The sequence below is a fragment of the Nothobranchius furzeri genome, chromosome 3, assembly GCF_043380555.1.
Source record: "Nothobranchius furzeri strain GRZ-AD chromosome 3, NfurGRZ-RIMD1, whole genome shotgun sequence".
NCBI lineage: Eukaryota > Metazoa > Chordata > Actinopteri > Cyprinodontiformes > Nothobranchiidae > Nothobranchius > Nothobranchius furzeri.
In genome coordinates, this window is record NC_091743.1 from 57,956,662 (window position 1) to 57,973,022 (window position 16,361).

Below are 16,361 nucleotides of genomic sequence, written 5' to 3' on the forward strand. Positions count from 1 at the left end.
GTGGGGTTTTTAGTACACAACAGTGTTGTATCATTGAGTAAGGTCATTGTGCAGCAACACCTGATGTGCAGCTCTCGTGCAGGCCAGGGCCACCTTTCCTGAATGTCTGGACTGATCCCAAAGTACTGAGACGATTTGAAGGGAGGGTGGCAGGAAGGATGTTTAGGAGGATATGACCTTTCTTCCATTTTTCCTCATTCCTCTGTGCCTTTCATTCCTCCTGCCCTCCCTTCCTCCTCCAACACTCATAATCATTTCCTTCACTCCTTGTTTTGTCTTACCACTCCACATCTTTGTCTTTTTGTGGATCTCTCCTCACAAATCCTGTTTGCCTTTCCTCACGCAGGACTTTAGGTCAGCGGTGACAGAGGCGGAGGAAGATGACGAAGGGGAGCCGGTGCTGGATAAGCAGAGGCTGGAGGAGATCCTGGGTGTGCTTCCTCAGGTCTACAGTCTCCACAGCAGCATCTTAGCTGAGCTGGAGGAGCGTATTAGTCAGTGGTAAGAAGCTGTAAAATATAGCTGATTGGCATTTTTCACATCATTTCATAAAAACTATATGAAGGATGGGTGTACATTCGATCAAATAAAACGCCCCAAAAAGTGCTTCAAGCTGATTTAAGATGCACTGTAGCTTAAATCAGAGGGTTGTGCCTTTTATTTATTTTATTTTTTTTAACATTTTATTTTGTTGATCCACTTTCTGAAATAACTGCTCCTGGTTCTGGTAAATGCCAGTAAAAGGTGTGCTGATGTCTGGAAACATGGTGAGAAATGAAAGAAAATAGCTCTGTTGTTCAAAATAAATCATTCCAAACATAATTTATTAATTCAATCAATTAAATTATTATAATCATATAATATAATGCTAATTAAGAGTATGTGATGTCATATTGATGGGATGTTCCTTCATTTGAACATATTAAAACTATAAAAACAAACTTTCTGGCTTTAAATGGGGACATTATGAAACTAAAAGAATTTCATGTGTCAATAAAGCTTTTTTTATATATAAAAGTCAGTCGCTTAGAGACAGCATACAGGAATTATGTCAGGGTTATATCAGGGTTTATAAAAACAGGTTAACTATAGCATGTTTATCCAATAATAAAACCATCAAGTTTATTTCACATCACAGGTATTCTGCAATAATAATGTTTGAACATCACAAGATGATAAAGAGAGCTGACTGTTTCCTCTGTTTTTCCATGTTTTCTTATTTTCACTAATAAAGGGAGGAGAACCAGAAGATGGTGGATGTGATCCTGAGCCATCGGGAGGACTTTCGGGTGTTTGACACCTACATCTCGGAGTATGATCGCAGCATGTCCCTACTGGAGGAGAGCTGCAGAATCAATGCAGCTTTTTCCAGCATAGTCAAGAAATTTGAGGTAAATTGCACAACGAATGGAGAAAAGTTGTTCCATTGCTGTGAACGTTTGGATTTTCTAGACCTTGAGTCGGGTACTTCAAGGAGTACAGGGTTCAGGATTTACAGTATTATAGTATGTTTATGTTTATTCATTTAACAGACACTTTTATCCAAAGCGACTTACAATTTATAACCTATAGGGCAATGTTGTCCTATAGGGGACACCATTATGTTCTCCATGCATGTGTTCTCCCCATGCATTGACAACACAATGTTGTCAATGCATGGGGAGAACACGCAACTCCACGCAGAAAGGCCGCAGCCGAGCCGAGTTTTGAACCTTCAACCTTCGTGCTGCGAGGCAACAGTGCTAACCACTGCGCCACCATGCAGCCCACCATGCCCATAGTAAAAATACCATCACCATATTAAGGGAATTGCAATGTTATGGATCAACTCTGACGTGATATAGGGGATCTCTTCATCCCGCTTTTATTTAGGTAGGCTAGAATTTAAAGGTGTGGTTCACTGAAAAAAACTTTTTTTTTATGTAGATTTTATTTTGATTATAATCAGTCACTCTGATACAAAATAGATGGTAAAACTTTAGGATTTGAAAAGCCGGACAGATCTATGTCACTCTAGCCGTTTTTACATAACAATGCCTTCAATTTGCTGCAATGCCATGGTGGCATCAGGGAACCTTAGGTCATTTATAAGTGGTTAGGGTTAGGGCAGCATAAAGCGGGTATAGGGGCGGTCTCTGCAATGTCGCGGACTTCCGTTTATCTTGGACATAACTTGCTTTTTATTGCAACTGAAGCGGCCATCGTTACGTTTTTTTAACAAGCCGCTCCTGAAGTTGTCTGTCCCCATTAGTCCCTGTGCAGACTCTGATGATCTGAGCTTCAGCTGCAGCACTCCAGTTTGCTGACTCAGCTGATTATGTTCAAAAAGCAAAACTTATTGCCTGTGTTTACTTTCATTTTTAATACATATGCTGGCCGGAGCTCAGCATTAAGTCTCCATGTGATCATGACACCTCCCTCCAGTGCACCATGGTGCAATAGCCGTATATTACCGCAATATTAAAACCAAGCGAGGTGGAACAAATGCCACAAACTTTGCACAATGCCATGCCGGCATGGCGCGTTTATAAGACACACCGTTGCGGTAATATTACGCCGATTTGCTGGCACGGTGTGTCACTTATTGTCACTTAACATTCATTCACTCACCCATCTTGAGTCACAACAAGAAAGGCTGTTGTTGGTTTAGTGTCCAGGAAACAACAGATAACCGGTAAAACTAGCCATTAGCATTAGCAACACCACAGAGAAACTCCTCCAGGCTTGTGCTATTTGTGGAGATAAAACATTAGTGTTGCAAGTCCGTGGTAGTCACTTTGCTATTATCCAATCTGAGGCGAGATGTCCAAATATCAGGAAATATAACTCCAAATCCTGCTGTCTGCTGCCGCACAGAATGGTGTAGATATGAGATTTTTTTTGCCCCGAGTACGGTTTGTAAAGCATTCATTCCTACCAGAGACCACTGCAAATGTATTGATAAAATAAGTGTCCTACACCTTTAATAGAATAGAATAGGGTAATCAAAAAGAAGCATGTATGCAAAAGTACAATTGATTGAATTTGCCTCATTTAGAAAAATAAAAGTGTAAAAAGCCTAAAAGAATACTATAGGAAGTGAGAACTTTAATGCAAGTGAAATATTAATGAGTGAAATTAGAATAACAACAGAAACTGGCAATAAGAAAAACTTTTTACTGGTTTTATGGTGGTGGCTAGTTCCTTTGCAGAGCAGTGAAAATGTGCATGTTAGCCTGTTACTGTTTTAAAAATATAACATTTGAATTCAGATATGAGAAGGTTAGAAAACTTTAGCATCTTCACACATGGTGGAATAAAAAAAAACAAAGTTTACACTTTATTAGTCAGAATTCACAGTAAAGCCCTGAGAACTGCTAATGTTGGTGTCTGCTGCTGCCGTACATATGTCGATGGCTGCTGCTCATTATTGGGACGTTCGGTCTTGCAGACAATAAGCACAAATATGAATTTATCTCCTCCTTTTTCCTTAATATATACTGAAGCTATATTTTGAATATTTGTTGTAAAAATGGTGATATGAGCTTCATTGGATGTGTCAACTATTTTTATGGCTCATGCTTATTTATTTACACACATACTACAACTAAATTAATTTATTACAAAAACTACAAACAACAATTCATAGTTTGAGCACACAGCGACTGTTTTTTAGATAAAACACTATTGGTGTTGTGAGTATCAATGTTATGGTAACGAATCATGTTATACATTATAGCAATGCTTCTCAAGAACCCTGATGCGGGTTACAAACGGGGGTCTTGAAATAATTTGCTGAAATAAAATTAACTTTTAGAATCATCAGTGACACAGCCCTATATATGGCAAAAAGATGACACAGTAATTAAAAATAGATTGAAAATTGCTCCAACCAGCTGTATAGGTGGGATTAGGAACCACAAATGTGTTCAAAACATCCAATTAAAAATATAATTTGTCACGTGTGTATTTATTTTTTAATTACACAAGTTATTGTTTAAAAATCCATTTTCCTCCTTGCTTTCTAATAAAAGCTACCGGTTCACCATGACCAACATGTGCGAAGCCACCAGCTCCTCCATGTGAGCTGATTTGCTGACATAATTGTTTCAGGCATTTCCTCTTTGATAAGAAAATCAAACAGACAAGTGGCCAACTGTCCCGGCTCATGAATATTCAGCAGCAGCTGCATCTTCTCAGGAGAAGGTCCAGCTTTTGGACGAAGCGTGGCCCTGTGGGCTGCAACGTTCAGCTCTAAGTTTGCTCACTTTCAACTGGAAGGAAAGTCAAATTAGTGGCTGCTTTTTTCTGAGGGTTAAATACTTTATTGGCTAGGATTATAGAAATAATGAGAGAATATGGTATTATTTAAACTTTCCTCATCCCTTTTGTTTGTTATTTATTAACTGTATATATTCATTTTGTTTTCTTTTTCCACATCTTAGTTATAAGCACAAAAACTGTGTTTAGGTTAGTTACATTCAACCATAGGAGTGTGATGAATGCCCCGCTGTATCAAAGGCTGCTCAGGGAGGTGCTTGGAGTGTGTGACCGTACAGTAATGAGCAGAAGAGAGGGCTGGGGGACAGCTACAACAACTAACACTATTCCTTCCACTGAAAGGACTGATGCTCATTTATCTGACACAAATTCATAAGTCCCACAAGCTCTCAGCTCAGCGCTCCCTCATGCAAAGTATTGTTGCTTTGGTGTAATTAAAACCGTGTCCTCCTTTCTTCACCTCCCTCATCGCCTCTTCTGCTCACTTCCTTTGCACCGCTACAAACCAGAATCCTGCAACATAAGTGCTTGTGATTTCATTGTGGATGTGGTGATGACAGTGATGAAGTAGCCTCAGTCCCTGATTGAATCACAACCGGACCCTGACTGAATTACAACCTCCCCCCTGCAGCCAGTCACTCGTTTACAGCAACAATCTACAAACAACGGGGATCAGGGTGCGAGTGTGTGTGAGAGTGAGTGAGTGATTTTTTTGCTGGGTTGTATACAAAATGTAGGGATGAAATACACAAAATCTCTCTCCAAAACACCTCTCCAGATTTATATTCATGCCATGTTCTGAGCGTGCGCGAGTGTGTGTGTGTGTGTGCGCGTGTGTGTGTGTGTGTGTGTGTGTGTGTGTGTGTGTGTGTGTGTGTGTGTGTGTGTGTGTGTGTGTGTGTGTGTGTGTGTGTGTGTGTGTGTGTGTGTGTGTGTGTGTGTGTGTGTGTAAGACACAGAGAGATAGAGAGAAAGAGAAACCCAAGAGGAGGCAGGAGGCTGTGCAGCAGGTGGACAGAGAGCGACGGAGGGAAATTCCAAAGGCAGCTGGGCAATGAGGCAGACAGAAGCTAATTAGAGAAGAAGCCTCCTTTACAACCCCCCAATTAGATCATTTGTGTGTGTGTGTGTGTGTGTGTGTGTGTGTGTGTGTGTGTGTGTGTGTGTGTGTGTGTGTGTGTGTGTGTGTGTGTGTGTGTGTGTGTGCGTGCGTGCGTGTGCGTGCGTGTGTGTGTGTGTGTATGTGTGTGTTTGCAGCAGTTCAGTGGCTGTGACAGTGTCTTAGAGGTGTGAAAGTTTGTGTGTCCATATGCACGTGTTTATCTACCTGCACAAAAGCGTCACACGCCCTCTTCTCTCCATTTGGTTTGCTCACCCTAACAAACCTCAGACTAATTATTTCTGAAAAGACACGTCCTCTGAACAAGTGTCAATTGGTCGACAATTTACATGCTACACTTGAGGACAAGCAGATGTTCTGCAAACAAGCAGAAAGTGTTGGTAAAGTTGAGTTATTGTACTCTGTGCCTTGTGGAGCAGTCAGATGAAATTGAAGACTCAGAAACAAAAGTTTAAATAATTATTTGTTTAATTCATCTGTAATGATTGACATTTTGCAGTTCAGTGTTATTTCCAGCCTGTACTGCATGTCTTTTATGGCGTTTAAAGCCTGCCACAACCCGTGCACGCGCATTGGGTCCACAGCGCGCGTGTGAACGGGACTCGCGAGCGCAAATATACATGGCAGCGCGCGTGTGAACGGGACTCGCGAGCGGAAATATACATGGCGAGAGGTCATTTGTGCACTGAGAGGGAGCAAACTGTGTCTGTGAGCGCACAAGGATGTGCACAAGTGACAAACCTGCGTGCGCGCGTTGTCAACGAGCACACGGCAGAGGAAAACGTGCACGCGCGGCAGCCTCTGTGCGCGCTCGGCAGCCTCTCTGCGCGCTCGGTTTCTGACTCCTGCTCGCTCGGCTGTAAGGGCTTTTGGCACTCTGGAGGCGTGGCCTGTGGCAGATCTTCTCTGTCCTCTGATTGGTTAGTTTACCCCGCACTTTACCCTCTATCTATATAAAAAAGTCTGATATTCAGTAGTTGCTGGCATAGCTCAGCTGGGAGAGCGGGGTGACTCTCGCCCCGGAGGATCCAGATTTGAGTCCGGGCAAGGAAAATGCAGTAGATGTCATGTTAATTTTTCTTAATTTCAGGTATTTTACAGTTTTGACCGTTCAACTGTCATTAAACGTCCGAATGTTTGCTTGGCAGTGTTTTAAAAAGTGCACATAAGCTAGATGGTTTTAACCATATAAAATTACATTTTTTGTGATACTGGAAAAATACATACTGAAATAAAACTACTGATTGAAAACTTTATGACTGTGGTTGTACAATATATGACTCACTAATACACTGCAAACTCCCTTAGAGTGGGGCTTCCAGAGAGAGAGAGAGAGAGAAAGAGAGAGAGAGAGAGAGAGAGAGAGAGAGAGAGAGAGAGAGAGAGAGAGAGAGAGAGAGAGAGAGAGAGAAGTTCTTGCCTCATTAATGAATTCTTTATTTTTTTCAGTATTTAATTGACAAATTATCCTTTCAAATAATTAATTGATGAGTTACATAATTGTCCATTTAGAATTGTTGAATGGACTGAGTCAAGTTTGGTGCACTTTATATATTTCAAAACATGTTTTTTTTATTTTAATGATGCATATAAATAATTTAAATGTTAATTTAATGAAATATTTCTATTTTTTCATTACCTCACCCTTGTTTTGACAAAAACGGGACCTTGCTGGATAATATCATGGAGAAACTATTTGTTCACAGTACATGGCTCAGTGAGGATCTGTGTACCAAAGGAGGAGATACTCAGAAATCTGTCTGCAGATTGTTACAATCCAGACTGGAAGTGGTGGGCTGTAATAAGAAAGGAGACCAAACAGAGGAGTGGGGGTTCAACAACTGATTTATTTAACAAAAGTAAGGATTTACTAAAGCAAGTTAATGAACAGAAAATGGCCAGTGAGGACTCTCCACCACACAGGAGAGACCCAGTGAAAGCAGAAAAACAGTAGGCTTTGTAGGCAGCACCACACCCTGAGCCCAGGTGCCTCCAAGGCTGCTTAACGAGCTGCCTACAACAGAAGAAAAACACAATTAAACACAAATGAAAACCCAATGAGACGGTGGGGGCATCACAACACGTTCAGGACTACCCAAACACCAGTAATTCTTGACTGCACTAACTTGCTTTAGTAAATCCTTACTTTGGTTAAATAAATCAGTTGTTGAACCCCCACTCCTCTGTTTGGTCTCCTTACTTATTACAGCCCACCACTTCCAGTCTGGATTGTAACAATCTGCAGACAGATTTCTGAGCATCTCCTCCTTTGGTATACAGATCCTCACTGAGCCAAGTACTGTGAACAAATAGTTTCTCCGTGATATTATCCAGCAAGGTCTTGTTTTTGTCAAAACATGGGTGAGGTAATGAAAAAATAGAAATATTTCAATAAATTAACATTAAAATTATTTATATGCATAATAAAAAAAACATGTTTTGAAATATATAAAGTGCACCAAACTTGACTCAGTCCATTCAACAATTCTAAATGGACAATTATGTAACTCATCAATTAATTATTTGAAAGGATAATTTGTCAATTAAATGCTGAAAAAAATAAACAATACATTAATTAATGAGGCAAGAACTTTTTAAACTTGAACATACCTACACCCACAAGTCTATTTTTACCTGGTTAAAACCATCTAGCTTATGTGCACTTTTTAAAACACTGCCCAGCAAACATTCGGACGTTTAATGACAGTTGAACGGTCACAACTGTAAAATAATATCACAGGAATTAGGAAAGAATAATATAACATCAACTCTATGTTGCTTGGCCAGACTTGAACCTGGATCCTCCAGAGTGAGAGTCACTCGCTCTCCCAGCTGAGCTATGAGAGCAACTGCTGAATCTCAGATTTTTTTATATAGATAGCTAGAGAGTAAAGTGCGGGGTAAACTAACCAATCAGAGGACAGAGAAGATCTGCCACAGGCCACGCCTCCAGAGTGCCAAAACTCCTCACAGCCGAGCGAGCGGAATTAGAAACCGAGCGCGCAGAGGCTGCCGCGCGCGCACGTTTTCCTCTGCCGTGTGCTCGTTGGCAACGCGCGCACGCAGGTTTGTCACTTGTGCACATCCTTGTGCGCTCACAGACACAGTTTGCTCCCTCTCAGTGCACAAATGACCTCTCGCCATGTATATTTTCGCTCGCGAGTCCCGTTCACACGCGCGCTGTGGACCCAATGCGCGTGCACGGGTTGTGGCACGGGTCTGACGCGATAGTCTTTGTGCCTAGGTGTGAGGGATCCATACACATTTCCTGTGTGTGTGTGTGTGTGTGTGTGTGTGTGTGTGTGTGTGTGTGTGTGTGTGTGTGTGTGTGTGTGTGTGTTTGTGTGTGTGTGCTTGTATTTGTACCCTTATGAAGACCAGATTTGGGATAGTTACTAACCTTCTTAGGACCGATGGTCCTTGTTAGGACCAAAACCCGGTCCTAATACGGAGTACTCCCTAGGGGTGAGGTTTACAGATAAGATGTGGATTGTGTGTGTGTGTGTGTGTGTGTGTGTGTGTGTGTGTGTGTGTGTGTGTGTGTGCGTGCGTGCGTGCGTGCGTGCGTGTGTGTGTGTGTGTGTGTGTGTGTGTGTGTGTGTGTGTGAATAAAGATGAACACACTGTTTCTCTACAGGATGCTATGTGTCTCTCTAATGAAGGATAGGACTCCATTGGATTACAGAAATTTGTGTGTGCACCCCAAAACACACACACACACACACACACACACACAGTTGCTTCTGCACCTCTCAGGGCATTAAAAAACCTGTCAGAGGCAATTAGATCCTGATTGAGTTCCTTTGATACTGCCTCTCTCTGACCTTATTCACCTGCAAATGATGGGCGAGCAGATGAATAGGTTTATTCTTTTTTTTTTTTTTTTTTTTGCACGGGTCTGCACGAAGGTCACCCTGAGAGTCCCGTTTCCCCTGGTCACTGCTGACCTTGACTTGCAGCTTGAATTAAAGCAGTAACCCACATCTGGAAGACACATTGTGTGTGTTTCACCAGATATTCAGTTTACCAGTTTTTTGGAGCAGAATTGTTCATATATCTGTTGTTTCGGCAGCTAATGAACTTGGTACATAAATGTAATGAAAATATCTTTGTTACAGAATACTAAATGATTAGATGTGCATATATAAATAACAAGCATTACACTGATGTTTATGCATGTTTTAGGCAAAAGGCCCAGAAGAACCTGGAGTACCAATGAAACACCAGCTGCTGCAGGTTATAGTGAGAGTCCTTCAGTATCGGATGCTGCTCACAGGTAAGAACGCACAAACACTCCTCTCTTTAGTCTGTGATTCTTGCTGAAAACCAGCTGTTGTGTTCACTTAAAGGGATTAGCCATGTGAAGCTAAAGCTCAGTAAACTCACGTAGAGTTGATGAGAAACATTGTGAATGCATTAAAGTTTTAAAGGGAAAGTAAAGCTCTTTTGAAGTGGGATTATTTTGAAAAGATAATAATCTAATAATACCATTCAACAGACTCTGTTTAGAGAAACTGAGATTATTTCTGACTAGATGGATGAGCGTGATAACTGTGTGGCTCCGGGGGGGCTCCCTGTATCCAACCAGGGAGCCCCTCCCGGGACAGACTCAGACCCACAGCTCAGACCAAATTGTATTTAGAATCCCAGTCCCATTCCCACTCGGTTCCAGTTCCCAGTCCCATTCCCACTCTGTTCCAGTTGGTGGCGGTAAAAAAGCAGTGGCTTGCTAACCACCATAAAACAGTTTGAAGAAGAAGTTTGGAAGGAAGAAAAACAGGACGCCACCCAGGCAATAAACAAGTGCCCCGCCGGGGCCAACCTATTTTAAATGGGCTGGAAACGCCACTGGACTCTTTTTTTTTTTTTTTTTTTTTTTTGCTTAAGTTATAATAGTTTGAGGGTCTATAAAAAAACATGATTATAAAGTGTTTTCCACAAAACCCCTCTATTTTAAGTAAATGGCCTGTATTTGTATGGCGCCTTCCAAGATCCTTTAGGGTTCTACAACCCCCCCAAGGTGCTTTGCAACATAATCAGTTATTCACACACACATTGACTCACTGGTGGGGATGATGAGCTACGATGTAGCAACAGCTGCCCCGGGGTGCACTGACAGAGGCGAGGTCTGCCGAACACTGGCACCACCAGTTCCTCTGACCGCCACCAGCAGGCAAGGTGGGTTACGTGTCTTGCCCAAGAACACAACAGCAGCATTATCTGGTGGGAGTCGGGATTGTACCTGCAACCTTACGATTACTGGACAACCCACTCTACCAGCTATGTCGATATTCTCTGCAGGTTAGCAAAACACCCAGCCTGCACTCCGGAACGTCGTTCTCAACGTTAGGAAAGGGTGTTCACATGTAGCATGATCACATTACATCGACTCTCAGAACCAGCTGTTTTACAAGCAAATATACTCTAGATACAGCAAGCCATATCTGAAGTGATTTATGTTTTATCAGGGTTGCTGACTGTCTTCATGCACTCACACACTATACCTGTAATTCAGCAGGCTGGTATAATAATAGTTCATCTATCTGAGCGACAAAGTGCATTGTGCTTTTGTACACACTCCCTTTCGTCACCACTAGACAGGGCTAGATAATGATTAAGCAGCAAGGTTTGGAAGTTCACTACAGCATAGAAGTTTATACATTTTTATTTTAGATTACAAATGTTTGCACTGTATATCTCTTTTGTTATAAGTATTTGGAGTATTTGTGAAAAAAATGTTAAATGTCATGTTATATAATTAGGATTATCATTTTTGCCATAATCAAGTAGCCTTGACATAAAGCGATTTAAGCAGTTTTTTTTCTTTACCATTCAGTTCTGTCAAGAATGACTTGTCTCAGGACTCTGTCACTTTAAAAAAAACAAGCTGGAGCTAGCCACGCCCATCCATCATCCACTCAGGCTACTATAAGCTGAGAAGCTCAGATATCTGGGAGGGGCTCAGAGTTGAGCTGCTGCTCCTCTAGCAGCAGATCTGTCTTGCATGTGAGAGGTGGCTCTAATCTACTTTCCTGTTTGTGACATCTAAAACTTGTTTTAGGCACATAATTCCTAAAACCAAACACTGAGAAAATGGATTTCATGTTTTGAGTGTTTATAGAGACAGCAGAGGCCCGCATGGCAGCACAAAAGAGTTTAGTATATGTCCCATTTTAAACAAGACGCATCTAAAATCAAAACTAATGATGAAAACAAACATAACAGCAGATAAAGCTGGTCTTAGATGGAAGTGTAAATCTTCAGTTCTTACTGAGATTGTAAAAAATGAGCTGAAGTTTTTCAGAAGAGGAACAGTTATTTGAAACATCTGAAAAGTCATGCATAGTGGAGCAGTTGGTCGTGCTGTCGTCTCGCAGCAAAAGAGTTGCAGGTTAAACACCTGATTGTCACTTTTCTGCACCTCATGCATGTGCGTTTGCTCCTTGTTTCCTCACAGTCAAAACGCACATTAAGTTAACTGAAAACTGTTAAACGTCACTTGGTGTGAGTGAGGGTGTGATTGGTTGATTGCTTCTGTGTCCCTGAGATGATCTGTCCAGAGAGTCCCCACGTCCCTCATGGTGACTAGCTGCATAGGCACCTGCTCCCTGAGATCCTTACATGAAGAATGCTTCAGAAGATGAATACATTACAGAAAAAAGTTATATATATATATATTGTTTATCTGAATTGAGATTTGGATAATCTTCCCGTTTTAACGTGTTGATTTTGCTTTCTCTAGATTACCTGAACAACCTGTCGCCTGATTCCAAAGAATACGAGGACACTCAGGGTAAACTAACAGGATTAGCTCTGAACCATAATCACGTTTTCTGACTGTGGTGGACGGTTTTAACTGCTTTACTCTCTGTTTCTGTTGATCCTGCAGTTGCGCTGGTGATTGTTTCTGAGGTGGCAGACCAGGCCAATGACAATCTGAAACAAGGGGTGAGTCTCTGAGTCTAGAAACTCTGGATTTCACCATTTAGCTCGTGCTCAGGTTGACTAATGTGCTTCCAAGTGTTGCTGTCTTTATATCATGCCTGAAAGAAAGCATTAAAAAGCCTCTGTGTGAATCTGGCTTTTAAACGGTTTGTCAAAGTGAAGGAGAGGCTGATTCCTTAGCGGCGATGAACACAACAGGCAAGGAGAGTTTATGTGATCAGAGCCTCGAGTGTGTCATCACAAAGGCAGCCGTGTAAGGCTAGACGTGACTTATGTTCCTCCTCAAACACGGAGATCATTTACACCCTCCCCCATCATGTCTTTTACGTCTTTCACTCTCAAGCTCCCCTGTGTCTCTTTGGCTTGCCTCCTTTGTTTGTCAGGCTTTCTTTTTTCTGTGCAGACACACACACACACAGTCTGACAGAGCATGGAAACACAGAGTCCTTCTGTCTCTTCCTCCTTATTCACCTCCCTTTTGCACTTTTGATCATAAACATCCTCCTCCTGCTCCTCCATCCATCAGTAAATAATCTCAATCCATCGGTCTGGTTCCTTTTATGTCACAGGAGAACTTGTTGCGCCTGGTCCACATCGAGTACAGCATAAAGGGGAAGAGGGACCTCCTGAAGCCTGGAAGGGTGAGCTCCATGAGGAAGCCTCGTTGTTTTACCATAAAATGTGAAATTCTCTTTTTGAACACAAAAACATTAGAAGAATGTTCTTAATTAACTTGAAACGGATTTCAATTTTAGTTTGAAAATTTTACTTGCTTTTAAGAACTTTGTTTTATCTTTTGGCAGATATTTGTCAAAGAGGGCACACTCATGAAGGTGTCGAGGAAGACCAGACAGCCAAGGCACCTGTTCCTGGTAACGATGCTGCCCTCATTTACAGCCCCATATAAGACATCTTGTAACTCTAAAATAATCCTAAACATTTATTAGAGTTCATATGAAATACCCTGTCAAGATTTGAACAATTACACTCAATCAATCAATCAATCAATCAATCAATACTTTATTAATCCCAGAGGGAAATTAGCGTTTTAGTACACACAGTTCAGAGATCAGACATACATGGGCAAGACACATGACAAGAATTGGTGACTGTGGTCATTCGCAACCCGAGTCACGCTACCTTAATAGAGATCAGAGGGTAACATGAGGAACTGATTCGGGAGGAGGGAAAAAAGGTACTTCACAGCTACCCTCTCACCAGGAGGGCGGGGGAGGGGGGGGGGGGTCGGGTTAGATTCGGATAACAAGACTTTGTTTGGGTCAGGCTGAGATACTTTTCCTCTCTGCCTTCAGTCTTTAAACTAATCATTCCAGCCCTTACACCTGTGCACTACTCATAATGTCGGATCAGCATCTTAATGTGGCACACCTGTGAGGTGGGATGGATTATCTCAGCAAAGCAGAAGTGCTCACTATCGCACATTTAGACTGATTTGTGAAAATGTTTGAGAGAAATGTTAATATTGTGTATCTGGAATGAATTTTAGATCTTTAAGTTCATCTCATGAAAACTCGGAGCAGAAACAAAGGTGTTGCATTTATATTTTTGTTGAGTGTAGATAAAAACTTTAAAACAAAAACTACATGATGTTGATTAATAGTGAACATGACAAAAGGACAGTTGACCTAAAGAAATGCTGTCTCTTCTTTGCCTTTATGAGAACTTACAGGAAATAAACTACTTTAGAACTTGAACTCATTCACTGGCCGTATTACCCTTTTTTCTTTAACTGGTCACGAGCTTTAGTGACAGAAAGAATGAGATCGCGGGTACAAGCGGCCGAAATGAGGTTACTCTGCAGGGTGTCTGGGCTCTCCCTTAGAGATAGTGTAAGGCCTGACTCGAGCTGAGCTGAACCGGAGCGAGAGTTCGGGATGTAGCGTGTTTGTAAACCCAAGCGCAGAGTGACTGACGCCGGGCAGGTTGACACGCGGTTTGTTCTAGGAGTCAAACCGTATAATGACTGGAGAGCACGGCAGCTCCAAAAGGTAACAAGCTGACTTACTTTGAGTCGGCAGGGTGAGTAGCACGGACTGATTTGGTCAGAACGGGCTGAGTGATCGGGTTGGATCTGGTCGGAACTCGGAGCACAGTTTGGTTAGAACGATGACTGAGTGGTTTGGCGTTGAGCTGTACTTCCTTATGTAGATATGGAGGGTGATGTGGGCCGGTAGACTGGCGCTGGGAATGCTGGGTAGTGGAGTTCGGTTGGCCTGAGTGAGTGTGGGTTCCTCCCCCGGAGGATGTCGAGGGTTGTGAAGGAGGCAGCGTGACAGGACCCCCCACCTGAGGGATGGACCCAGAAGTCCCAGGGTGGCAGGCCCAGAAGTCCGAGATGAGCGAGGGGTCCATGATTGCACTCGTCGGCTCCCAGGAGCGTTCCTCCAGACCGTAATCCACCCAATCCACTAGGTACTGCCAACCTCTGCCACGGCGACGGGCGTCCAGCAGGCGCCGCACAGTGAAAAGCCCATCCTCACCAACCCCTCGAGGCGGAGGCTCGGGATCCGGAGGAGGAGCGATGGGAGAAGTCCGTACTGGTCTTAGCTGGGACACATGGAAGACGGGATGGACTTTGAGAGGCCTGGGCAGGCGGATACGATACGCCACCGGGTTAATGACCCTCTCCACAGGGTAGGGCCCCAAAAATCGTGGAGCGAGCTTCCGGGAGCCAGCGGGTAGGCACATGTTCCGGGTAGACACCCATACCCTGTCGCCAGGTTGAAAAGTCGGCCCAGTCTGGTGGCGGCGTTTGTGCTGGCGAGAGTATTCTGTGTTAGCTCGCTGGATGGCTGCCTGAGCACGGACCCAGGAGAGGCGGCAACGCCGGACCAGGGTCTGGGCAGTGGGGACCTCAGTCTCAGGTTCCTGGTGGTGGAAGAGAGGGGGCTGGTATCCGTAATATAACTCAAACGGGGAGAGACTCGTGGCCGAGGAGACGTGGAGATTGTGGGACATCTCCACCCACAAGAGGTATTTGGGCCAGGTGGTTGGTTGGGACGAGGCAAAGCAGCGGAGGTACCGACCAAGTTGCTGATTTGCACGCTCAGTCTGCCCATTAGTTTGGGGGTGGTAGCCAGAGGAGAGACTACTACTGGCACCAACCAGCCAACAGAAGGCCTTCCAGAATCTTGACATAAGCTGGGGTCCCCGATCTGAGACAATGTCCTGGGGAAACCCATGGAGGCGCACCACCTTCTCCAGGAGGATTTCGGCCATCTGCTTGGCTGTGGGCAGACCAGGAAGAGCCACTAGGTGGACCGCCTTCAAGAATCTACCTGTCTACGATGGTTAGGATGGTCTCGAGCTGGTTGACAGGAGGTAACCCCGTGACAAAGTCTAGGCCGATGTGGGACCATGGTCAGTGAGGAATTGGGAGAGGATGTAGATCTCCAGTCGGGGGTTGGTTTGGGGTCTTGGAGCGGGCGCAAGTGGGACAGGCGGCCACGTATTCTTGGACATCTTTGGCCATAGAGGGCCACCATAGTGCACGTTGTAGGAACTGGAGGGTTCGGGTCTCCCCTTGGTGACCAGCCAGGCGGGATGCATGCCCCCAGGGCTTCAGAGCGGCAGGTGGAAGGCACATAAAGCCGGTCAGAGGGTGCATCAGCAGGTGCGGGATCGGTGGGCAAGGCAGCCCGGATGGCGTCCTCTACTGGCCAGTGGAGAGCTGCGAATTTGATTATTAAAATCAAGTCATTAACTAGTGTTTCACACACCTTTAAGGGTTTTACATCTGGTACCGCTCGGCCCGACCCGCATTGCATATATTGTTTTCATTCCTGGGTGGCCGGGTACTTTTCCCTACCTACTGGGTGGTTTTTGGGGAGAGGGAAGTTTGGGGTTCTCCACTCAGGCTGCTGCCACCCAGACTTGACATAAGCAGACGAAAACAGATGGATGATTTGAGGATGTGCAACAGCTTTCTCTAGTAATAGGTTATTGATTCCAATAAAACCAAATAAATACCTATTTTGATGAAAAGTAGTTTATTGTGGGTTTAATCATCTATTCA

The 16,361-nt window shown here is 43.5% G+C and overlaps 1 protein-coding gene across 2 annotated transcripts in view; it reads left to right on the forward strand.

Moving 5' to 3' along the window:
• The window catches only part of fgd5a (FYVE, RhoGEF and PH domain containing 5a), a 50,479-nt gene that overhangs the window by 24,467 nt on the left and 9,651 nt on the right, over window positions 1-16,361 (forward strand). For both annotated transcript variants that reach the window (XM_070549906.1, XM_070549907.1), the window contains exons 6-12: window positions 347-501; window positions 1,235-1,391; window positions 9,566-9,656; window positions 12,123-12,173; window positions 12,270-12,328; window positions 12,895-12,966; window positions 13,129-13,197. In XM_070549906.1, coding sequence (XP_070406007.1) covers window positions 347-501; window positions 1,235-1,391; window positions 9,566-9,656; window positions 12,123-12,173; window positions 12,270-12,328; window positions 12,895-12,966; window positions 13,129-13,197 — 654 coding nt within the window. The remainder of the gene's footprint in view (window positions 1-346; window positions 502-1,234; window positions 1,392-9,565; window positions 9,657-12,122; window positions 12,174-12,269; window positions 12,329-12,894; window positions 12,967-13,128; window positions 13,198-16,361) is intronic.